The 26,406-nt window shown below is 50.2% G+C and overlaps 1 protein-coding gene across 7 annotated transcripts in view; it reads left to right on the plus strand.

The window, feature by feature from the left end:
- The window catches only part of PUM2 (pumilio RNA binding family member 2), a 2,101,998-nt gene that overhangs the window by 869,538 nt on the left and 1,206,054 nt on the right, over positions 1-26,406 (plus strand). For all 7 annotated transcript variants that reach the window (XM_069605904.1, XM_069605906.1, XM_069605907.1 and 4 more), the window contains one exon: positions 17,429-17,567. In XM_069605904.1, the coding sequence (XP_069462005.1) occupies positions 17,429-17,567 (139 nt within the window). The remainder of the gene's footprint in view (positions 1-17,428; positions 17,568-26,406) is intronic.

Consider the following 26,406-nt stretch of genomic DNA (forward strand, 5'->3'; position numbering starts at 1 on the left):
CAAGAGGATCTCCGCCTTAAAGACGATGTCTAGCAGTGCTTCCGACTTAAAGCACCAGGTGTAACGAGTGGGTGGGGCGGGACCCAACTCAACATGAATGGTCGGACAGTGTGCGAGTGAGTATTTGAGTCTACCACCCGGCCTACAATCCTCCCTATAACCAGGAAAAGTTCTATTCTTGACGAGCTGTCGTGTACTGAGGAGTAGTAAGTGTACTCGCGGTCCCTGGGGTGGAGAGTTCGCCATACGTCCTGCAGGCCAAGCGATACAATGTGCGAATGTAGTTTCCTAGCAGCTCTGGATAGAGCCCTAGGTGCAGCCCCTGTCCTGTCTAGATCGTTGTTCAATATCAAGTTCATGTCCCCCCCCCCCCTATATTATCGGAATGCCTATGAACAACAGTAGTGAGGCCACAGTATCGAAGAAGTCGGGGGTATCCACATTTGGGCCATATGTGTTCAACAGTAGGTATTCTGTGCCCATTATTACACAATGTAATATGACATACCACCCCTCAGAATCTATGTAGCTCCTCTTCAGCATGAATTTAACTGACTTATGTTTCAGCGTTGGGACACCCCTGGACTGCGTGGAGTATGTGGAGTAGAACCTGTTGAGTCCCCATGACTGTGCTAGTCTTGACGCCAGGAGGCCCTTGGCATGAGTTTCCTGCAGTATCTTAACGCCATACCTCTGGGCATATGCCGTGATCCTTCGGGACTTAGTGTAGTTCCCCATCCCCCGGGTGTTCCAGGACATTATCCGTACAGCGATGCCGTTATTTGCGTCAGGTCCCCCACTCGGTTTCATGGGTCCTCAGCCGTGGAGATATTATCACCCTGTGCCCCTGGGTATACACTACAGTTCTATTGGCCTAAGTAGGGGTATCGATTTCATGAGCTTTCAGTGACCCTGATTGATTAGGCATGTCTGTAGAGGGGGCATCTGGACCAGCACAGCATCATATGTGCAGGAGGCTACCAGCTGTGAGAACATGTCTGCCCACCGTGTGTAGTGCCACTTTACCTTTGCCATTTTTTACATAACATTCCCCAACTCTCCCACCCCCTCCCTCACCGCCCTTCCCCAACTAGTGGTGTGTCTTGTTTCCCTCCCAACCCTTACTCTGGCGGGCCGCCCCAAACCTGGCCCGCCAGCATCACAGGCCCAACAGCGGTCCGTTTATTGAACAGCTTTCAGAAGAACCATTGCAGCCGCAGTTGGGTGCGCCGTTGCCGCGTTACCGACTCCAAAGGGGGTGTAGTGACATCACTACTTCTCCAGCATGGGGTCTGGCATGGATTCACATGCTCATGAATATTCCCCGTCGTCAGGCTGGGAATCCTCGGTAAAGAAAAATCAGTATCAGTTTCGTTTCTGATGTCTTTCGTAGTAGTAACCAATCACTGATCTCTGTGTCATACTGACCACAGCCAATGACTGCCCTCTCCCTAAGCCCCGCCTCTGGCAGCCATCTTCAGATTTTTACCGCACGTTCAAGTGTTGGGAGTCCTCGTGCTTAGCTCTCGAGCTTTTACTGCGTGTTTCGCGCTTTTCAGGTGAATTTTCACATTTTTTCGGTTAATCGAGCCTCAAGCTCCACCGTTTCTACTCCCGTTAACGGCTACCCGTTGCAGGATTTTCCTACGCCCCTCAAGGGTGAAGATTTCGTCGAATCAACTTCTTGGAGGATTCCAGAAGATTCGCAGCCTACTTCGAGATGGCCCAGGACGCGAGTTCGTCACCCGGACCAAGCTGTTTCGCAGCTGCCCTGGATGCGGGCTGCAGAATGTGTTTAAGGAGGACGAACATTCGCAATGCCTCTACTGTCTTCATGGGGACAATACTCATGTAGAGAAGGACTGCCAGTTCTGCAAGAACTTGTCGGAGCGGTCCATGAGGGACTGTCGACCCCGTCTCGCCAGCTGGTTGGAGAAGGGCTCAACGGGTGAGAAGAAGAAGAAAGGGTCCGAGCAGGCTTCTAAGTCCTGTGCGGGCGCCCCGGCGACGGGGGCCCAACACCAGGCCAAGCGCTGCGAGTCCGCTGGCTCTGGGAGCACCGAAAGGTCGGGCTCTTCGGTCGCCAGGCAGGGCGCGCCTTCCCCGGCACCGTCAACCACGAGCCAGCACTCCGGTTCGGGGAAGAGGAAGTCTGAGACCCCGGGTAAGCTTCGGGAGAAGCCCCGTCCGATCTCGGAAGAGGGGGAGCGAGGCGTCGCCCCTCCTCCTAAGGAGAGGGCCCGGGACGCACCTAAGGTGGTGAAGGCCCCTACCCAGCAGGCAAAGGCCTCTATCGAGGCGATCGCGGTGGCTCTGGCCAAGCCGGCAGAGACCCCGCCAGCGGAGACTGCCTCCGGGACTAGAGTTTCCCTGCCGCCAAATAGGGAATCCTCTTTTCAGCCCATCGTTATGGCCACCATGATGGAAGAAGCGAGGGGGGGGCACGGTAGCCTCCTCGAGCTCGGAGTCAGCCTCGGAGGAGGAACTGACCGAGGCTGTGAGGAATCTCGAAGTCCAATTCGAGAAGGTTGGATCCCGTAAGGAAGATCCTCGGGAGATAACCGAGGAACACGACGATGGCGAGGAAGAGCAGCCTTCACTTCCGGCGCAGCCGGAACCTGGGCCTCAGGATAGCTCGGCGGCCATTTTGTCTGCGATCCAGTCCTTATACTCTGAGATAAGGACGAGATTACCACGGCCCAGGCCGGAGGACCCGCAACCTGGCCCGTCGGGAAGTCCTCAGAACAAACGACGGAGGACACAACCCTCTCCTCCGCTCGCCCCCCCCGTAAGGCCTACAGTTCCCTCCTCATCCTCCCACGAGTCGGGAGATGACGGTGCGATGGGCTCGATGACGGGTTCTGAGGGGGACGACGACGGAACAGGTCTCCCGTCGCACGGGCCTCGCCGCCCGACGAGATTGGCTCATTCCACGCCATGATCGCCAGGGCGTCCGAATTGTTCCAGCTCTGCCCGGAGGAGCAGAAAAAGGAAGGTTTCCTCTATCAGCGCCGGGAGGGCAAGAGGAAGACTGTCATCGCGGTGCCTCTAATCGATGACATCTGGGAGGAGGGCCTGTCGGTTCTCAAGAACCCCTCCACGGCACCAGCCAAACGGGACCGGTACGAGAAGAAGTACCGGGTCCCCGACACCGCTCCCCTGTGCCTCAGGGCCCAGCCAACGCCAGACTCGGTAGTCTCGGCGGCGGCGAAGAAGAAAGCGGCGGGGTCAGGAGCCTCGACGTCGAATTCCCCGCCGGACGGCGAGGGAAAGAAGTTGGACGCCATGGGGCGGCGGGTCATGTCGGCGGCGACGACGATCAAAGCGGCCAACGCCCTGGCGATTGTGGCCCGTTACGACAGGGAGCTCTGGTTTAAACTGGCCCCCATATTGGACTTCCGACCGGACGACAAGAGGTCCGAGGCCCTGGAAATACTTCAAGAAGGCGAGGTGGCGTCGGACCACGCCATAACTGTGGCAACCGATATTGCCGATACCGGGTTCCGCCAGCTGGGCAACAGTGTTTGCCTACGACAACGGGGTTGGCTCCGGGCGACCGACTTCCGTCAGGACGTCCAGACCAGGGTGTTGGACATGCCGTTCGACGGCAGCAACTTGTTCGGGAAGGCGGTGGACGAATCCCTCCAAGCCATAAAGACGGACACGGAGATGGGCCGCGCCCTAGGAGCCCTTCAGCAACGACGGCCCTTTCGGCGCTCCGGAGGCAGACAGGGTGCCTCCAAGGGATCCAGCGGTGGCTCGTCGTCCTACCGCCAGGCGGCACGCTCCTCGTCTCAGGAGGCCTACAGGGGTCGCGGCAAGCAGGGAGCGCCTCGCCGCCGTCGGCCAGGTGGCCAGGGCGGCAAGGCCACCACCTCCAAGCAGGACTGAACCGGCCGTGGCCTCGGGCCCCCACCGAAGCACCCCGGTGGGAGGCTGGCTGACGAAGTTCGTCGGCGTGTGGAAGTCCATCTCCACCGACCGTTGGGTGCTGGATACCCTGGCAAGAGGACACTCTATTGAATTCCTGAAGAAGTTCCCTCACGTTCCACCGGTGGCCATGAAGGAAAATCACGTCCCGCAACTGCTGTTGGAAGTACGGGCGATGCTCAGGAAAGGCGCCGTCGAGCTTGTCCCGAAGAGGCTCTGGGGTGTACTCAAGGTACTTCCTCGTCAGGAAGAAGACGGGCGACTGGCTCCCCATCCTGGACCTTCGTCGTTTGAACAAATACATCAGGTCACAAAAGTTCAGGATGGTCACCCTCCAGCACGTGCTGGGACAGCTGGCGGAAGGCGACTTTCTATCGTCGTTGGACCTGGAGGATGCTTACTTCCACGTTCCCATCCTCAAAAGTCACCGAAAGTTCCTCAGGTTCGTCGTCCAGGGACGCCACTACCAATTCAGAGCACTGCCGTTCGGATTGAAGTCGGCCCCCAGGGTCTTTACCAAGTGCCTAGCACCTGTGGCGGCGCGGCTGCGCCTGCAGGGGATTCACGTCTACCTCTACCTGGACGACTGGCTCATCCGCTCAAGGACGCGGGAACTCGCCGTCGAACACACTGCGAGGACCGTCCAGCTACTCACAGACCTGGGATTCGCCATAAATTACTCAAAGTCCCACCTGGTGCCGTCGCAGGTGGCCCTGTTTCTGGGAGCGAAGCTCGATACAGTGAGACGCCTGGCGGCACCATCGGAAGAACGGACGAAGACCATTCTAGGCAAAGTGCAGCGTCTGCTAGCCACGGACGTGGTCAGGGTGAGGTCCATCAAGTCCCTCCTGGGGATGATATCCTCTTGCATCTACCTGGTGCGCCTCTGCAGACTACGGATGCGCCCTCTTCAAGAATTTCTCGACGCCCGTTGGATGCAGGCGACGGGCACCTTCGAAGACAGGGTCCCCCTCAACGAGGTGTTCCGGCGGGCGATTCTGTGGTGGGGCTCCGGAGGCAGACAGGGTGCCTCCGGAGCCCCACCGTTCAAGCACACCTCACGGCGGGCAAGGACTTTCAGACGCCTGCGTACCAGGAGAGTGTGACGACGGACGCCTCCCTGGAAGGCTGGGGCGCCCACACCGGAGATCTCCACGCAAGAGGCCTCTGGCTCCCGGAGGAGAGGCTCCTGCACATCAACGTCCTGGATTTCCGAGCCGTGTTCTGGGCTCTCAAATCGTTCCTCCCGTCGCTCAAGGGCAAGGTGGTGCGGATCTTCACGGACAACACCACGACAATGTTTTACATACGGAAGCAGGGAGGCGCCAGATCCCCAGCCCTATCCAAGGAGGCACAGGATCTGTGGCACTGGGTGGTCGCCCAGGGGATGTTCCTGGTTCCCTTCCACCTGGCAGGAGAAAGAAACACCATCGCCGACTCGCTCAGCAGGGAGCTGCGCGCGTGTCACGAGTGGGAACTGCGCCAGAATCGGGTGGATCAACTCTTCCGACGATGGGGCAAACCTCAAATCGACCTGTTCGCAAACAGCGACGAACTCGAAGTGCAAGAGGTTCGCCAGCAGGTTTCCCCAGCCGAGAAGCATGGGCGATGCGTTCTCGTTCCCCTGGGATGGCCTATACCTGTATGCGTTCCCTCCGTTGCCGTTGCTGCTTCGACTCATCAACCAGCTCAAGAGGTCACGGTGCAGGATGATCCTCGTCGCACCGGCGTGGCCGAGGCAGATCTGGTTCCGGGACCTTCTGGACTTGTCAACGTCCCCTCCCATCAAGCTGTCGGCGGACGCGGACCTTCTCTCCAGAGAAGGAGGCGCCATCTTCCACCACGACCCGGCGTCGCTGAACCTGCAGGCTTGGCTCCTGCAGCGCTAGAGTTTGGAGTCTACGATATACCGGCCGATTGCAGAGAGGTTCTTGCAAAGGCCAGGGCGTCCTCGACTCTCAAATGCTACGGTCATAAGTGGAAGAGGTTCTCTATCTGGTGGCGAGCACAGAAGATCAACCCCCTACGGATTATGGCCCCTCAAGTGCTGCCGTACCTGCTATCGCTGGCAAAGGCTGGGCTAGCCCATGCCTCCATTAAGATTCATCTGGCGGCGATCTCCAGATATACCAGAACCACAGGACGGACGTCCCTGTGGTCCCATCGACTGGTAAGAGTTTATGAAAGGACTGTTCCGGTCGTTCCCGCCGGTGAAGGCCCCGTCCCCGGCATGGGAACTTAACGTGGTGCTGACCAGGCTCATGGGGCCCCCATTCGAGCCGATGCACTCCGCACCGATGAAGTTTGTGTCGTGGAAGATAGCATTCCTGGTGGCCATTACCTCCACACGACGAGTGGGAGAGATCCAGGCCCTATCCTGCAAAGCACCGTACTTGACTTTCCATGCCTCGAGGGTGGTGCTTAGGACGTACCCCCTCCTTTATGCCCAAGGTGCCGTCGGACTTCCATCTTAACGAGCCCCTGGTGTTACCTGTTTTCTTCCCGTCTCCTTCGTCGCCGGCCGAGAGGACTTTGCACTCGCTGGATGTGGCTAGAGCGCTGAAGTTCTACGTGGACCGCACAGAGTTTTCGGAGGACATCACAGCTATTTGTGAACTTTGGATCTGTGAATCAAGGGAAGGCTCTCTCGAAGTCTTCTATTTCCAGATGGCTCTCCGGCTGCATCATGCACTGCCACCGGTTGGCTAACCGACCGCTGCCAGGCGGTCCGAGAGCCCATTCGACCAGAGCGATCGTTGCTACTACGGCGTTCTTATCTGGTGTTTACCCTGCTGGACACCTACAGGGCTGCTACGTGGAGGTCGACGCACACCTTCACGAGATTTTACTGCGTCGATCGGGATTCCAGGGAGGAGTCCAGGGTCGGCCAAGCAGTGCTGCGCAACCTGTTCGCTTAAGGTGAGCCTGGTGAGGAAGTAAGAGATGCTTAATGTTGAGTTGTTGTATTGCTTAATGTTGAGCCTTTTGCCACCTCCCGTGGTTGTGCATGTGTGTACTGCTATGTATTCTTATTTCTGATGTTTGTTAATCTGCTTAGAATCACATGCTGTGCATAGGTCCGACATCCAGTGGTCACTGCGGAGTATTGCATTTTGTTTTTCGTAGTCGAAAAGGGGACGTCGACAAGGCGTCTGTAACACTATCCCTATAGTGACGTGCGTTGTACCCACAATCCCTCACGCGTCGAGGTCCCTCAGATTGTTTTTTTCCGCCCAGCTTATGGTCGCCTTACGCGGAGCTCCTAGAGAGACATTGCAAAACAATTACTACGGACCTCGGTCCTTAATATATACTTATTGTAAAGATCCCTCCCCTCTACGTTAGCTGTGAAGCTGTTTCTCCGCCGTGCAAGTTTTCGACGGAGAGGAAGAGACGGAGGAGATCCCTCGGCGCTGCCGAACACGTGGCCAGGCCTCGCCGGCCAACATACAGTAGGGAGAGTGGGGGTTCAAACTTTTATCTTCTCGTCGAGAATGTCTTTCTCCCCTATCTTTCCCTTGGGGTTGTTATCACCAGTTTTTATTGCCTCAGCTATGGAGAGGACACCTTTTAAGTTTTGCCCACGCTGTAGGGGCAAATAGACTTGGAAGGACAAACACAAGCTCTGTAATCGTTGCTTGCCCCTCGATCATAAAGAGGACAGCTGCGCGGCCTGTAAGCTCTTGAAACCAAGAACACTTAAAGAACGGAAAGTTAAGAGGTGGGCGGACTACGCTATGTCGAAGTCAGTTTCCTCACCCGCTGCCGCTGTTACAGAAAGTGACGAGGAGGGTGATAACTCGACGTCCGTTACGGAAGTCATCAACCCCCAGAAGGAGCGCTCGCGCTCCTCGACGTCCGTCCCCGGCCCCGACGGGCTCGGCTCACGCCCTGCTTATGGGGATGAACACCCCGGCGACAAGGACGCACACAGACCCCATAGGCCTAAGCACACAACCCACGGCTCTTCTTCGTCGAGGACGAAGGATCCACCAGCGCCGAAGGGGACGCAGGGCACTCCGGCGTCGACCTCAGACCGCAAGGGTCTCAAGCCCCACCCGCAAACGCGACCAGCGATTGGGCTTTCATCCAACACGGGCGCTACCTCAAAAACATCCGACGTAACGCTCCATAGAGCGACCGTCGAAAAACAACGCGCAGCGCAGGCAACGCCGACTCCAGAACCCTCGACTGACGAACTTGTCGTCGAGAGTCTGGCGAGAATTGTTTCCGAGGATAAACGTAAGCGGACGACGAAACAGACGTCGAATACCGCACCCAAGGAAATAGAAACGCCGAAAAAGCACAAGAGTAGCCAGGAACTGCCCCATTCATCTAAAGGCACTTCTGAACTACCGGAGGGCTTTTCTGAGGGCGACGGAAACCTTTCATCGACGTTGTGGGAGCGTTCGAAGCGTTTTGAAGGTGATAACACTGATTTCCCCCATCTAGACTATTCAGGGGTTCCCCATGAGACCATGGAAAGACTCAATTCTTGTATGGAAAAGATGGAGAGGTTTTTGGGTAGCCAAAACCCACCCACACCCAAAAGACCAAGAGAATGGACCTAGGATGACCCTAGGGTCAAGATTCCTAGGCTGTTTCCCCCTTCTACAGATGCATATGACCTCACTGAAGAGGAGCGATACCTCCAGGAAGATGAGTGTTTAGGTGGAGAGGAAGAACATGAGGAGGAGAGGTTTGAGGAAGACCCTTACACTAGCGCAGGAGCTTTTGAGGAAGATACAGCTACCTCACAGCCCTGGCACTCCCCATCAGTGCAGCCTTGGCAATCCCCATCAGTGCACTCAGACCCTGATGTCTTTCACCCTTCTCCTCCCAAGGACTCACCTACTGGGAACACCTCCCCCATAGATGACCAGCCTTCACTTAATGCACTATTGCGCAAGGCAGCAGCGCATTTTGAAATAGACACAGGGGAGACTCTTCCGGACATAGACTTTGTAGAAAAAATTATTAAAGAAAAAGCCCCGGTCAGTCAGTCAGTCCATTCCGCTCCTGGCTTCTATAAGGAGAAGAATAACTCCTTCCCTTTCCAATCCGGCCTTAGTCAGAGGGGTCAACCCTCGGATAGAAAAGCTCTTCAGCCCTTCGTCTTCTGACCCTTTGTACATCAGGGGACATTCTATTCCGGACTCTCTGGTAGTTACTAACGCAAGAAAGAGAGCGGGGGTACCACTATCTACTAGTGAGGCACCACCTGACAAAGAGGGCAAGAAGCTCTATGCACTTGGGAAGAGAATCACGACCTCTGCCGCCTTCTCAACTAGGATTGCGAATAACAATTCCCTATTAGCTAGCTACGCAGATGCACAGTGGAGCAAGCTGCGCAGCGAAGCAGAGGACGCACCAGAACCCCTACGTTCACGCCTGTTGGCTACTATATCAGAGGGAACTCTTGTAAACCAGGGCATCGTAAAGAACTCCTTGGATGCCGCAGAGACAGCTGGACGTTCCCTGGTTCAGGGAATACTTCTCAAACGCCATGTCTGGCTGCGCAATTCGGGATTTAAGCCAGAAACCCAGGCTTCCCTAATAAATAAGCCCATAGAGCAAACGCATCTGTTTGGAAAAGCAGTTGATGAGGCCCTAGAACATGCGAAGAAGGAGTTTGATACCATCAAGACTCTTGACCAAATTTCTAGGCCACCTAACAGACGCAGCTATGGCAATAGACGCTCCTTTCGTGGCCAACGCCAGCAGCAAAGCCAACAAGAATTTTACTCTGCTACCAACTGGCCCTCTAACCAAAGCACCCAGTTCAGTCAAAGAGGCCAACGTCGTGGCAAAGGAAGAGGGCGCGGCTCCAGTCCAAAAGGCCCCACGCCCAATACCAACAAATGACCCAAAGATTCGGGTCGCCTCCCATGCATCAACGGTCGGGGGCCAGCTAACATCGTTCCTTTCAGCATGGGAGGGAATAACGTCAGACCGCTGGGTATTATCCACCATAGCCCACGGATACTGCATCGAATTCAACGGTCCCCAAAATACAGACCCCCACGGAACCGGCGCATGACACCGGAACACCTCACTATTCTTCTTCAAGAAGTAGAAGAGCTACTAAAAAACGAAGCTATAGAGGCTGTCCCCCTATCGCAGGTAACAGAAGGTATTTATTCAGTGTACTTCCTTGTACCCAAAAAGGATTTAACCATGTGCCCTGTATTAGATCTGCGTCCAGCGAACAATTTTGTCAAACCCCAAAAGTTTCGTATGGTAACCTTGCAGGATGTAATCCCACTGTTATCACAGGGGGATTACATGAGAACACTAGACATGAAAGATGCATACTTTCATATTTTAATGTTGCCAGCGCACAGAAAATACCTCAGGTTCAAGATAGAGAACAAACACTACCAGTTCAGAGTACTACCCTTCGGGATAGCATCTGCACCAAGGGTATTTACGAAAGTACTGGCAGTGGCAGCGGCCCACCTGCGCAGATTATCCATCCCGGTTTACCCGTACCTCGACGACTGGCTCATAACGGGATTCTTACGAAACATGCTTCTCCAATACCCAAAAGACCGTAGACCTTTTGTCCCAACTGGGCTTCTCCATCAACGAAAAGAAGTCCAGCTTAGACCCCAGCCAAATCAAACAATTCCTAGGGGCTCTAATTCGAACAAAGGACGGCCTCGTCTTCCCCTCCAACGAGAGGGTCCAAAACATGCTGTTTCAGATCCCCCATTATGTGGCAGGTCGAGAGGTTACGGTACGCAAAGCAATGCGTTTGCTAGGGATGATGGCGTCATGTATTTATTTGGTACCTCACGCGCGCCTGCGCATGCGCCCAATGCAAGAGTGGCTCTACAGCCAGTGGTGTCAGGCCAGCGGACAATGGGACGATCTAGTGGTGGTCTCGCAGGCCTTGGTTCTCTCGCTACGGTGGTGGACAAAGGAAAACCTGTTATTAGGGAAAACTTTTGCCACACCCGCAGTGGAAGCCACTCTAACCACAGACGCATCCCTTACAGGATGGGGGGGCTCACCTATCCCATCAGACTGCTCACGGAGTGTGGACTCCGAGCTTAGCTTCCAAACATATAAACCTGCTGGAACTATTAGCAGTGTTCAAAGCACTGAAAGCCTTTCAGGAACACTTACAAGGAAAGACAGTGATGGTCCTCACAGACAGCACCACAGCCATGTACTATCTCAACAAGCAAGGGGGCACTCACTCTCCAGGACTGTCCAAGCTGTCCCAGAATATATGGAAGTGGGCTCTCAAACACAACATGTTCCTACTATCACAACATGTACCAGGGGAACTCAATCTGCTAGCAGACAAACTCAGCAGAGACTTCCCCCTACCCAAAGAGTACGAATGGCAATTGCAAGAAGACATCGTCTTAAACGTCTTCACGCAATGGGGTTTCCCGGAAATAGACCTGTTCGCAACCCTGGAGAACTCACAATGCCAAAGTTACGCCTCCAGGTACCCCCAGAACCAGTCCAAGGGGAACGGTCTGTTGATTCAATGGTCAGGGAAATTTGTTTACGCCTTTCCCCCGACTCCCCTCCTCAACAAGGTGGTGCACAAGATGCACCAAGAGCAGGTGACCATGATACTAGTGGCCCCAATGTGGGCCCGGCAGCCATGGTTCGCTCACTTGATGGAGATGTCCCTATCTCCCCCAATGAAACTTCCTTGCCTGTACAACATGCTGTCACAAGACAAGGGCAGGACACTGCATCCATGCCCTCAGACCATGAACTTAGCAGCCTGGCTCCTGAGATCATAGAGTTTGGACATTTACATCTCCCTCAGAGATGTATGGACATCCTCAGGTAAGCCAGAAACCCTAATACTCGCCACTGCTATTCTAGCAAGTGGAAAAGATTTGTCATCTGGTGTAGAAGTAAGAACATCAACCCGGTTGACTGCTCTGCCACTAACATTATTCTGTACTTGACCCATTTACTGGATTCAGGTCTAGTGTTTAATTCCATTAAAGTCCACCTAGCGGCACTTTCTGCATACACCACTTCCCAACTTAGTGTCGTGGTGGAAGATACCAGTTATAAAGGCCTTCATGGAAGGGGTAAAGAGAATACACCCCCCAATAGCTAGCCCAGCTCCCGGATGGGACTTAAACGTGGTACTTTCTAGACTCATGGGCACTCCTTTCGAACCCATGCACAAGGCAACTCTTAAATACCTCACTCTTAAGACTGCTTTCCTAATAGCTATCACCTCCATTAGGAGAGTAAGTGAACTACAGGCTCTTTCTGTATTAGCCCCCTTCGTATCAGTTCACAAGGATAAGGTGGTTCTTCGCACACACCCAAGGTTTGCACCAAAATTCATCTCTAAATTTCATGTAAACCAATCTATAGAACTACCAACGTTCTTTCAAAACCCTTCCAACTTGGGAGAAAAAAGTCTGCATACACTAGATGTACGCAGAGCTGTCATGTTCTACATGGAAAGAACCAGATCACTGAGAAAAACTAATCAGTTCTTTGTCTCGGTGGCAGCAGGAAGAGAAGGAGATGCAGTCTCTAAGTCCACTATATCTAGATGGATTGTACAATGCATCACTCTCTGTTACACTCTTGCTAAGAGAGAACTACCCTTCAAGCCAAGAGCACATTCCACTCGAGGCACTGGGGCATCCATAGCATTCATTGCAAATGTTCCCCTTGAGTCCATCTGCAAAGCGGCTACCTGGAGTTCTGTGCACACCTTTACAAAACACTACTGTCTAGATGCACACTCAAGATCTGACTCCCAGGTGGGACAGGCAGTATTAAGACATCTTTTCTCTACTGTTCCTTCTCATAACCCACCGCCAACTCCGGGTACTGCTCGCTAGTCTATGCACAGCATGTGATTCTAAGCAGATTAACAAACATCAGAAGACAATGCATTACTTACCGTAAAAGCATTTCTGATGGTTGTATCTGCTTAGATTCACATGCGCCCACCCTTCCTCCCCACTCGGATGGAAGGAACATAGACTTCCTTTTATATCTCTCTTTTCTGTACTCACTCACGTCTAGAAGGCTCCCTCAGGGCAGAAAAATACAAACAGAGGGACCTCGACGCGTGAGGGATTGTGGGTACAACGCACGTCACTATAGGGATAGTGTTACAGACACGCCTTGTCGACGTCCCCTTTTCGACTACGAAAAACAAAATGCAATACTCCGCAGTGACCACTGGATGTCAGACCTATGCACAGCATGTGAATCTAAGCAGATACAACCATCAGAAATGCTTTTACGGTAAGTAATGCATTGTCATTCATGAGCATGTGAATCCATGCCAGACCCCATGCTGGAGAAGGAACAAGTTACTTACCTGTAACTGTTCTCCAGCATGGGTCTGGCATGGATTCACATGCAAACCCTCACGCCTACCCCTCTGCGGCTTTTCACTTGGGTCATACTGCCACTTCACGTGCTACGAAATCTGAAGATGGCTGCCAGAGGCGGGGCTTAGGGAGAGGGCAGTCATTGGCTGTGGTCAGTATGACAGAGATCAGTGATTGGTTACTAGACAGATCAGAAACGAAACTGATACTGATTTTTCTTTACCGAGGATTCCCAGCCTGACGACAGGGAATATTCATGAGCATGTGAATCCATGCCAGAACCATGCTAGAGAACAACAGTTACAGGTAAGTAACTTGTTCCATATTGTACAGTGCAGTGACTTTGATTGTACACTTTGAATTTCTGAATCAGACCAGGCCCTTTTGGGATGGCCCACTGACGCAACCTACACCCACAGGTGACTTCAGTAACAAGGGTGCTGGGGACATTAATACCTTGCTGCTGGCATTCAGAATACTCTTTGAAAGTTGGTAAAAGGCAAAGGTTATTAGAACACAAGAGACAACAAATATTCTTAAGCAGTGCAGATAATTTGAGTTCACTAGAAGAGTCATTCAATTCAATAGGCTAAGCCAAAGTCAATGGGCAAAAGTCTTGTATCGAATAAACACTTCTGGTAAGTAATGGAAAAGTCTTTGCACAAGTTCTTAGGAGTCTTTGAAGGAAAGAAGAATCAAATGTAGGGCCACAAGCTGATTAGATCTGGGAGTTGTGGAAGTTACAAACACTTCTACAGTAAGAGAAGTTCTCTTAGACCTGTTTTTACAATACCTTGGTAAAGAAGAAAAGATGAAGCTGGTGACTCCTGTGCAGCTCTGCAGATCTCGGGCCTTAGTCATGGGGACAAGAGGGAGGACGTCGGGGGACTCCTGCACTGTACTGGCAACCGGCAAACTTTACTTTCAGTGGCTGTTTCACGTTTCGGCTCCTTGCGGTACAGCATCTAGCAATAAGTGCGGTTCCTGGCTGTCAAGGTGGACTGTCCTCACTTCTGGGGTCCCGCACTCTGCTGAGGCGCCTCAGGCTTGGTCAGTTCTGCTTCGTGGGAGTCCGGAGGATCTTCCAAAAGCTTTAGGCCAGCTTAAAGGTAACGCACACAATCTGGTGCCCCTCTCCCTAGCTATGCGGTTCCTGTAGCAACTCTGAGGAAATTCAACCAGCTCCGGGATGGGTGTCTAGGTGGCTTACTTTGGAGTTGATTGGTCTCACCAACTCAAAGGGAGAAGTCGTCCTTGCAGGGGTTTCTCTGTCGATGCGAACTTGGCAAGTAGTCACTGCAGCAGGGTTCACCGGGCAAACCAACGGTGCAGGAGTTGCAGCAGGCGTCCTTCAAGCTCTTCTTCGGTTCCTTCATCCAGTGGTCGACTCTGCCTTCCAAGCCAAGACTCGCCTTTTTTCAGTTCTCCCATTAATTCCAGCCTAGCTGTCACTCACCCAGTAGGGTGGCTGTCCTTGCCGATAGCCAGCCAATCACCACAGAGTGCATTTGGGTCTCCTAGAAGACTAAGCACAGGGAGGTTTGGGCACCTCCCTCACTTCCTGCCTACCCCAGACACTCCGGCGCCATAGTTTGGTTTCTTTCAGAAACCCTGCCAAAGGCGAAATGAACAAAGAGACCAAACCTGGTTTGGCGTGGAGACAAGGACCTTTCTGCAAAGACCTGGCGAAAAAAGACCAGGCACCATTTTAGCAAAGATGACTGGCCGCCATTTTGAAAAAGATTGCTTCCGCAGTTAAAGTTACTGTGTTCGCGGATGGTCGCGTTAAGTGCAAACCTTGGTAGTTCAAAACGAAACCACTGCCATGAGCCAGTCAATTGAGCAAAGGATAACATAAAAAATGTTACATGAGCATTTAGAAACAGGGGAAGTAACCCCTCCTGCACTCTATTGTAAGATAGGGTGTGCTGGGTCTAGCAAGTACAATGCTAAGTAAAGCCAATTTCACTTAACTGCTCTGGAAAACAGTAGTTGATTCCAGAGAAGGTATTTAAACCTTGGGAAAACTGGAAGACTTCCCTGTGGCACTGCACTGAAGGTGCTTTGTGACACAATTGTAAAAGATGATGCCTATGGAGTTGGTTAGACTCCATAAGCAAAAAGAAAGTGTGTAAGATCACATTAAAATACATGAGAGAGTGGGAAAAATGGGTCTCACTCTCTCCAGGTTAAAAAAAATCAAGTCCCCAAAATCCAGCAAAGTTGTTGGGGGTCTCTAAGGTGGAGGGAATTAGCACATTTTTGAGAATTCTCCCTAACAGCTAGGCTGCGAGTGAATGGGAGAAACCTGAATAAACATCTGCACAAAGAGGTTTGGCAAATGGGTGAGCAAGCCTGAGCTTCCTCAACAGAGTGCTGGACCCTAGATGCGAGGAAAGTCCATAAATGTATCCGAAAACCACGGTGATGCTATTTACGAGAGTCACAAGGAGCTGAAACCGCAAAGTACAGCTGATATGAAATTTGCCAATTCTTTTGCCAACCTTCAATTTGAAGTGCAGGAGTCCGCAGAGATCCTTACTCTTGTCCCCATGGCTGAGGCACAGGAACAAAAGGATCTGCAGACCTATACAGGAACGGAAGACAGCTGGAAACAATTTCTTCAAACAAAAGTTACTGTAAAACTAAGGGGGTGCTTACCTCTTATTGTGTAGCCTTGCTAGCAGTTGAGACTTTTTTTTCTTGGTTGCTCTTGTTGAGTTGCCTGCAGCGTTGACAGTCACAAGCCTCCCAGCTTGTGGCCCTACAGTGATTTCAGTTTCTATGAAGACATCGAAAACACTGTGCAAGACTTTTTACTTACATTCAAGAAGTGCTTCAGCTCACCTAGACTTTTGTTCAATTAACATTGGCTGTCTTGGCTCCCTGAAAGACTCTTCTATCCTCTGACTTTGTGCTTTAATTATCCCTCAACAAAAGTCACACATTCCATACCTTCTGTATTAATTTACTTTACATTGGGGGGTTCAAAAGTACTTACCTGCTTGAGAATATTTTTTAACCATTGTTTTATTCCCAAAACCTTTTCTTTGACACCAAACTCAGTATTGCTCTAAATGTGCCAGTGATATATTAATGTTCAGTGTCCTAGTTATTTAAGTCACCTCAGGGTGTAGGAATTGTCTGTGCCATCCGAAGTGGGTATCTACTGATTTAAAGAAACTGAGTGTGTATTTTGAAGTTTATTTTTTTGTTACATATATTTGCTCCCTTCTAAAGTAGTCTTATTCAACTGACTGTTCAATTAAATACTAGTTTAATCAAGAAACCTTGAGTGTAACTGTTTATTTGAATGCTTGTCACTGTGAATCTCCATGTTAGAACCCTACAGCTCACATTGACCCCCCTTGAGATATGCTTGGCTGCTCAGTCACTCTACCAACTTGTGTAGTGCATGCTTGTACCAAAGGTTGGGTTAACTATTGCCAAGAGGACAAGGCTGGTGCAGTCTCCCACAGGGTACTGCATACAATCTTGCCTAACACGACATCCGGTGGAGAGGCCCTTGGCCAGGTTTCTCTCGCATACAGATGTTCTCTACTCAACCATTCATTTCTTTCAGTAGTAAGCAATAATATCTGCTTGACTTTTGACACTGCTTGTTTGACTTTCACCACTACTTGCATTCACTTATGCTTTCTTGTTTGGCTTTGTCTGTTAGCATTACCTTTCATGTCAGTTTGTTACCAATTCCCTTCACTGGGATCAGTGTTTCCACTGATTTTATCACAGTTCCTTAATTTGTTGTTGTATTTATTCTGTAATTTCCCAATATTGCGTCAGGATCCGATAGCAAATGCCTTTCCCTGGCAACCTGGGAGGATATGTTGGAGAGAGCAGTGAGGACACCCTCAGATTCCTCACACCTATCACATATGTCCAACCTCCCCTCAACTATGTATACTCTTGCGAAGTGGACAACAAATGCACTGAAATGCTACTCTTTATAATTAAACTCTGAGACCTCTTGGGTGTCCGGATGTCCTATAGGTGCATTATATAGATCTGTGTGCGTGAGATCAAACTCTAAACAAAGCTTGACTAAATTGTTACATTGTTTGATTTGTATCAGTTTTTAAAGGTAATATCTTGTTGGTTTGCTTACTACCTTTTTCCTTTTCCTATTTTTAAAGGTTCTGCGAGCTGGTGCAAATCAGCGTCCCCTAACTCCAAATCAAGCTCAGCAAGGGCAGCAGGCAGAATCTCTTGCTGCAGCAGCAGCCGCAAACTCTGCTTTGGCTTTCAGTCAAGGTCTTGCAACCGGCATGCCAGGTAGAACCTTGGACACTGTTAGGCAGAGGTTTTTCTCTAGTTTTTCTCTAGTTTGTCTAATGGTTGGCTGTAAAAGATTTGATTGAAGAATTATGTTGAATCATTCATTTGTTTTTGTAAGTTAAATTTGTCTTTTTTATCCAAAACATAATTATCACCTTTGTATCTTTCACTTCACTCTTTGCTCCTTTAATTTGTTCTTCTCCTGCTTTCTTCTAACTTTTTAACATATTTTTTAGTTGTGGATTTTTGTGCAAATGCCAATGTGTAATGTAAAAATGTAGAGAGCACAAGACCAAGGCCAGAAGGCATCTGGGTGCTGAAACGGCCAGAAGCAGAGGGGCTAAAAGAGAACACAAACCTCCTATAAACCGGAAGCCCTCAGGGCCTTCTGAAAGCAAAGATGATCTAGGATCTCCTGCAGGTGTGCAGGAAGAGAGTTCTATAATGTAGAGGCCAAAACCTAAAGGGAGCCTCCACATGCTCGAGATGTACTGAAGTGAGGAACTTGCAACAAATTAGCAGAGGCAGAGCGCAGGGGACGCGTAGGTGTATAGTGAATCAGTTTTGCCTGAAGAAAAGTCAGTCCGGTGAGAGAAAAAGCCAATGCACAATACCTTGAACTTTATATGGCTTCTCAACGGAAGCCAATGCAGCCTAGCCAATAAAAGCATGGACCATCTATGGGCATTCAAAGCCACAGGTGCTGCCGTGTTTTGTAACATCTGGAGCCGGTGGATCAGAATGTCTGGTTGACCCAAGTAGATACCGTTCAGTAGTCCAGTGCTCCCATTGTGGAGGCTGAGACTACTGTTGCCTGGAGCTTCATGGGGACAAATGGTAACACTTTCCTCAGAAGTCTTCAGCAATTTGTAACCCAGCTTCTTTAAACAACCTGCCCTTCTCTAGAACCCGAGGGAAGCAGCTTAACCCGGGGCTTTTAACAAAGGAGCTGGGATGGGCAAGGGCCCAGAGAATCGTGCCAAAAGTCAGTTTGCCAGAGAGTGAGCGTTCTGTGGCGGTCTGCCAAAATCTCAGTTTTCTCACTGTTAAGCTGCCACCAATTTGAGGTCCTCTACCGGCCAATCTCTGACACAGAATTCATGCTTTGTGGCAGGGTCTGATGCCGGTGAGTCAAGCTTAAAAATTAATTATATATCATCGTCACAAATGTATAAAAACAAACGCCAAATGAAGCAATCAAGTCTGTTAACGTCCGCAAATATAGGTAAAAAAGTAACAGGAACAAAGTGACCATTGTGGAACGACACATGGCAGGTGTGGGAGCAAAAAAAGGCGGCAGTGAAACTGACTGCGTATGATCAGGCAAGGAAGAGAACCAAGCCAAAACTGGGTTTGGCAAACCTATTTGTTCTAATCGCAGTAACAGAATCGTGTGATCAATGGTATTGAACGTTGCAGATTGGTCCAGGAGAATCAGAACTTTGACCTCCCGGCATTCCTGGACTAAGGCCAGGTCGTCCAGAATTAATATTACGGATTCCTTCTCCATCAGTGGCGTGAAACCAGCTTGGAATGGGTGGAGGAACCTGTTTTGGTGGGGTTGGGGGGGGGGGGTGATAATTTCCATCAGTTTATTCATAGCAGGCAGGAGAGAAATGGTAAAACTGGCCGGCGACAAGTGAGCCAATTGCAGCTTCTTCAAAAACGGCATCACCATTGCTTGTTTCATTGAGGCAGAATCAAGCCGCGTGTGAAAGAATGGTGAAGAGCGGCGGTGAACAGTGCAGTGGACCTGGCTTGAAGAGATTGGACAGAGAGAGCAGAGAGTTTCCTGGTAATTCTAAAAAACTCCCGAGAGGCACATGGTGCTAGGAGTATGTTCTCTGCATAGTGCTAACACTTGACTGCCTTCACAACCAATTTGTACTGAAATTGGATCTATTTATATTGGTCCTCAGCTTCCCGAGTGTAGTGAGACGCCATTTGCGCTCTGCCTGGCAACATCCCTATTTCAAAACCCTAAGGTCTGTTGAAAACCATGGAGCACAGGGTTTTTGGCAGCTCACACCCTTCTTAGGAGGAGCCAGCGAATTGCCAGTCGGAGCCATAGCTTTTAATGAAGCCCCACATTGGTCAACTGGATCTTCCGCAAGTGCTGCCTGAGTATTACGTTTCAAAGTCTCAGCAAGTAACACCGAAGGTACTTTAGAGCAGTGACAGTGGCTAATGAACATTGTGGGATGACTGTTTATGAATGGGAAGAGCAATACAAAATGGCAATAGAAAATTACCAGACCAAATTACTGGCAATGGCTTAAAGATGGTAGTTAAAGAATCCTCCGAAAAAATCAAATCAAGGGTGTTCACTCCAATATGGGTTGCCAGATGGTTACATAGGTACAGATGGTAAGCAGAGAACCTGTTAATTAAAATAGCGGCATGTACATTAGTCACATAATTGAGGCTAATGTTAAAATCCCCTGACAGAATCAGGTTAGGATAGGTCAAGGAAAGGTAGCCAACCAGCTAAGAAAAGCAATTGATACAATCCATAGCCAGATGAAAAGGTGGGCGATTTTCTGAGCAGTGCGTGCCCACACATTGCTTGAAGGCCACAGCCTCACCAGCAGCAGTTTGCAAGGTACGTTATGGGACAGAGGTATAGCAGCACATTCCAGTCGTGCTTTTTTTCATTGGCACGTTGGAGAGCCTGTAGTGGTAGATAAGGATTTGTTACGATTCTACCTACAGTGACATTTCTAAACTTTTTCTAGCCAGCACATTGTCTATAGTCTTTCAGATGATGGATTTCTCGATTTCTATGCATGTATGTATGTATTTATTTTTATTGTATAGAACCAGAACCTTCCCTTCCTTTGAAACCAATGTAATCCTTAAAATAGGATTCAAAACCTTTTCCCTGTAAAACATGACTAAAGCGAACTGATATTTGAATGAAAGGCAATTATTTTCCCCGAAATGGGGAAAATGTTTTGTGATCTTATCCAGCATGGGGTCTGGCATGGATTCACATGCTCATGAATATTCCCCGTCAGGCTGAGAATCATCGGTAAAGGAAAAAGAAATCAGTTTCACTTCTGAACTGTCTTTCTCCTAACAACCAATCACTGGTCTCCGGGACATACTGCCCTTTACCTAAGCCCCTCCTCTGGCAGCCATCTTCAGATTTTTACCCCTCGTTCAAGTGTTGGGAGTCCTTGTGCTATAGCTCTCAATCTTTTACTGTGTTTTGCGATTTTATTTTTTCTTTTTTTTTCTTTTCACTGCCCAACGAGAGAGGTTTGTTCCACGCCATGATCTCGAGGGCCTCAGAGCTGTTCCAGCTTGTCCAAGATGAGAAAAAGAAAGAGGGTTTCCTTTACCAGAGCTGCAAAGGTGAAGAGGAAGACCGTACTTTCGATCCCGCTCTTGGATTACATTTGGGACGAGGGGTTGTCCCTCATGAAGAACCCTTCCTCGGCCTCTCGTGAAGAGGGACCGTTATGAGAAGAAATACAGGGTGCCGGATTCTGCGCTCAAGTGCTTACGGTCCCAGCCATCTCTGGACTCTGTGGTTTCTGCAGCGGCCAAGAAGAAATCTTCGGGCGCCTCCTCGTCGGCAGCCTTCCACCAGTCCCCCAGACAGTGAGGGGAAGAAGTTGGATGCCGTGGGGCGAAGAGTTGTCACGTCGGCAGCGACAACCATCAAGGCCGGAAACACCCTTGCCATCGTGGCACGTTACGACAGGGAGCTTTGGTTCAATATAGCTCCCCTCCTGGACTTCCTTCCCGATGACAAGAGGGCGGAACCTTTGGAGATCCTACAGGAAGGCAAGGTGGCATCGGACCACGCCATTACAGTGGCCACGGACATCGCCGACACAGGATTCTGCCACATAGGCAACAGCATTTGCCTTCGTTGGTGGGGCTGGCTTAGGGCCACTAATTTTCGCCAGGATGTTCAAGTCGAAGGTGCTGGGCATGCCCTTCGACAGGGACAGTTTGTTCAGCAAGACTGTGGACGAGTCTCTTCAGGCCATCAAGGCGGACACCGAGACGGCTCATGCCTTGGGCACGCTTCAGCAACGATGGCCATCATTTCAGACTTCCGGAGGAAAATCCCCAGGTTCTTCCAAAGGATTCGGGGGAGGTGCTTCGTCCTACCGTGAACCCTCCCGCTTGTCAGCCCAGGAGACTTACAGGGGCTGTGCCAAATCTGGAGGAGGACGTCCTCATCGCCAAGGCCGCCAAGACGGCGCTTCGACGTGTAAAGGATTGATCTGGCCTTGGCGTCTGGCCCCCACCCGAGCACCCTGGTGGGAGGCCAGCTGGCGAAGTTAGTCTGCGTGTGGAAGACAGTTTCCACCGACTTTTGGGTGCTGGACACTCTCGCCCACGGACATACCCTAGAGTTCCAACAGAAGTGTCACCATATACCAACAGTGGCCTGGCTGGAAAACCACACGTCTCAGTTTCTGCTGGAGGTGCGGGCCATGCTAAGAAAGGGTGTGATAAAGCTCGTCCCAAGGAGGCTCTGGGGCTCTGGAGTGTACTATCGTTACTTCCTCGTCAAAAAGAAGACCGGCGATTGGAGGCCCATCCTGGACTCCCCACCGTCTGAACAAGTACATCAAGTCTCAAAACATTTGGATGGTGACTCTTCAGCACGTGCTAGGAAAGCTGGAAGAGGGGAATTTTTAATCGTCGCTGGACTTGGAAGATGCCTGTTTTCACATCCCCATACACAAAGGGCACCGCAAGTTCCTACGCTTCGTGGTTCAAGGACAACATTACCAGTTCAAGGCCCATCCCTTCATATTGAAGTCCGCGGCAAGAGTTTTCACCAAGCTCCTGCTAGGGAGAATTCTCAGAAATGTGCTAATTCTCTTCAGCTTAGAGACCCCCAGGAACTTTGCTGGATTTTGAGGACTTGATTTTTTTTCTTAACCTGGAAAGAGTGGGAGCCTTTTTTCCCACTCTTACATGTGTTTTGATGTGTGTTTTACATTTGTGTTCTCCGATTATGGAATTTTAGATAACTATTTTCATGTGTGTTGCACAGCACCCTCAGTGCAGTAACACAGGGATGTCTTTTAGACTTGCCAAAGGTTTAAGTACCTTCTCTGGGATTAATACTATTTCCCAGAGAATGTAAAGTGAAATTGACTTTGCTAGTCTTTTCCAAATTCATAGACCCAGCACACACCATCTTACAATGGAGTGCTGGAGGGGTTACATATATCCCCTGTGTCTAAACACTCAAGTAGCAGTCAAATGCTACCCTTTCCTATTGAAAAGGCTGGTGGCAGTGGTTTTACAACGAACTATCATGATTTTTCCCGACCGCGAACACCGGTAGCTAAAAATCACGGGAGCCATGTTTTTCAAGATGGTGCCTTGAGACCCTTTCTTTAAACGGATCCTGGTCTTCTTTTTTCGCTATTTCTTTTTGGAAAGGTCCTTCTAGTGTTTGTCTCTACGCGCCAAACCAGATTTGGTCCCTTTGTTTCTATGCCTTTGGCGGGCTTCAGGACTGAAGACGGCCATTGGCATCTGAGTGTCTGGGGTGGGCAAGAAGTGAGCGAGGTGCCCGAAACACCCTGTGCTTAGTCTCCTAGGACACCCAAATACACTCTGTCATGATTGGCTGGCTGGCTGACCGGCAAGGACAGCCACCATGCTGGGTGAGTGACGGCTAGGCTGGAATGAAAGGGAGAAAACTGTTTAAAAGGCGAGTCTCTGACTAGAAAGTAGAGTCGACCACTGTTACAAAAGAACCGAAGATGAGCTGGAAGAGGACAGCTGCTGCAACTCCTGGACTGTTGATTTGCCTGGTGAAGCCCTGTTGTAGGTCCGAATTGCCAAGTTCGTCTCGACTGAGAAGCCCCTTCAAGGATGACTTTTTCCTTTCAGTTGGTGGGACCAATCAACTTATAAGCCACCTGGATCCCATTCTCGGAGCTGGTTAGAATGAACCAGGGGGAAGAACACCAGCTTGTGTGCTTGAAGACATCTATCTACTCGAATCGAACATCTTCCATTTCGCCAGCTTTTTTTTACCAGTCCCCGTGCAGTGCAGGAGTCCCCCCGACGCCCTCCCTCTTGTCCCCACGACTGAGGCTCAGGAACGGCGAGATCTACAGGAACTGCCAGGAACCAACGTCTTCAGCTGCATCTTTTCTTCATATTAAGGTACTGTGCCAACCCGATTGAGAGAACCAACCTCTGGCAGTGAAAGTTCGCATAACTTTCCCAACTTGCAGGCCGAATCAGCTTGTGACCCAACATATCCTTTTTCGTACAAACTACTTCTGAGAACTTTGGCAAAGACTTTACCATTTACTACAAGAACTGCTCTTTCCTATCCATTATACTAGCCCATTGACTTTGGCCTAGGCCTATTGAACTGAATCGAGTCCTCTAGTGAACTAAAACTATATGCACTGCCTAAGAAAGTATTTGTGATCTATTTTATTAACTTGTGCCTTTTTTCTCCCATTGAAAGTAACTGAAATGCCATTTTGCTACTATTATAGGGGAGCCTTAAAACTTGTTGGTTTGGTATTGAAGTGTATTTGTGTATGATATTAAGTTGCCTCCTTCTAGTGAATGTTTTCTAAATGATTGTGTAATAAATTAATACGTGTTTTACCAAGAAACCTTGAGTGTCTACTTGAACCACTGTGATTGTAAGACCTCTGTGTAACATCCTTTTCTGATGTTTGTGAATCTGCTTAGATCACATGCTGTGCATAGGCCGACTTCTAGTGGAAGCTGCAGAGTATTACATTTGTTGTTTTTGAAATTCGAAAAGGGATGTCAAATAGGGCGTGCAAGTAATACTAACCGTAGTGTGACGTCCCCTGTACCCATGATCCCTCACGCATGTATGTCCCTTAGATTGTTATTTTCCACCATTCTAGTAGGACGCATGTGTGCGGCGTACCTTTTGGTGTAAAGCCTTTATCTACTTTCAATTATGTTGGATTTCTTCCTATCCTTTGTCCACCAAACGCCGAAAAACGGCACCGGTGAGGATCTTGGAGACTTCGTCGGAGACTGCCGTGGCGGACGATTGACCTTGGAAGGCCATGTCGGGCCTCGGCCCAGTCAGTAGGGCGAGGTCATATAGATTATATTCCCCTATTCCTACATATTATTCACCCCGCTGCCATACTTTGACCATATGGAGAGTACTCTATTTAAATTCTGCCCCAAATGTAATAAAGTTCCCTTGGGTAGATGAACATTTAACTTGTAATCTGTGTATCTCTCGAGACCATATCAAGGTATCTTGTCGGGCTTGTAGGCTCTTCAAACCTAAAACCCTAAAGGACCGCTCCACGAAGGGCTGGGCCCACTACGCCAGGGAGCTAAAAGCCATGTACGTAGAGGGTGCTTTCAGCGGTGGCAGTAATGCCGCCAAATCAGATGGCAAGGACGACTGGGCAGCTTCGGCCACCAAGACGCAGGCCCCTGACCCCGTAGGACAGGCCGGCGGCCATGTTGTGTGGACCACACCCAGTGGCAAGAGCGCAACACATACACCTACCACCAAACACATTAGCCCCGGCCGGGACTCGACACGAAAATTAATTCAGCGCAGGATTCACCCATCTCTACAAACCCCCAACCTCACACATGCAGTAAATCCGCGTCTCGAAGTTATTTTGTGCCGCTCCCTCTGACCCTTTATATATTAGGAGAGAACTAAAACCAGATTCCCTAGTTGTCACCACCACGAGGAAGAGTGCGGGCACCCCTCTTGCTTCCTCAGAGGCTCCCCCGGATAAAGAAAGCAAGAGTATTAATGGCTTGGGTAGGAAAGTCGCCTCCACTGCAGCCTTTCAAGCTAGGATAGCCAACAGTGCCACCCTCTTGGCGAGTTATAATTGCCACAAGTGGAAGGAAGTTTCTGCTTTACTCTCCTCTGCACCAGAACCTTTAAAGACCCAGTTAGCACAAGTGGCAGCTGAGGAGAGGGCAGTGTCTGGCTACCTCCTTAAGACTAACTTTGACGCGGCTGATAATGCTGGTAGAATAATCGTTGAGGGTACTATCATTAAAAGGCATGCATGGCTGAGACAATCGGGAGTTAAGCCTGAAACTCAGGCAACACTGCTAGACCTGCCGGTTGAGCTTAAGGTATTATTCGGCAAAGCTGTCGAAGATGCCCTCAAAACGGTGAAAGATGAGTATGACACTTTAAGATCCCGTGGTCAACTCACTAACAAACCCTCTGGACCGAGGGGAAGCAGTAATTTTTGCTGCTTTCGAGGCCAAATTTCCCAAAGAGGGTCTAGATATAGCCAGAATCAGAACTCATTGTGGGGAATTAACAAATAAGTCTTCCCAGGGCTACCTGAGAGGGCAGCGCAGGGGTGTGGGCGGGGAAGGGGCAGCCCCGCTAGTGGTGGTACGCCACCTTCCAAACAGTGACGTTGCGCTTCAGGCCCCCTCCATGCTTCCCCAGTAGGTGGGCGTATTACCAACTTAACCCACGCATGGGGAGGGTGATCACCTCGGACAGATGGGTGCTGTCCACAGTATCAGGCGGCTACTGCATCGAATTACTCGAGCACCCCCACAACCACCCTCCATGGCAAAAAGTACACTCGGGAACACCAGCGGGTCCTCCTTGAGGAGATTGCCACTCTGCTGTTAAAGGATGCCATAGAGGTCGTCCCGGCCAACCAGGTAAACGGGCATTTATTCAACGTACTTCCTTGTGCCAAAGAAAGATCTCCCAATGCGCCCAGTATTAGATTTGCACCCTGCAAACAAGTATGTTAAGCCACAAAAATTCTGCATGATTACGGTACACAAGGTAATCCCCCTACTAAAAAGGGGGATTACATGGCAACACTGGATATTA

The sequence above is a fragment of the Ambystoma mexicanum genome, chromosome 4p (genome assembly GCF_040938575.1).
Source record: "Ambystoma mexicanum isolate Mex_15411 chromosome 4p, UKY_AmexF1_1, whole genome shotgun sequence".
Lineage (NCBI taxonomy): Eukaryota > Metazoa > Chordata > Amphibia > Caudata > Ambystomatidae > Ambystoma > Ambystoma mexicanum.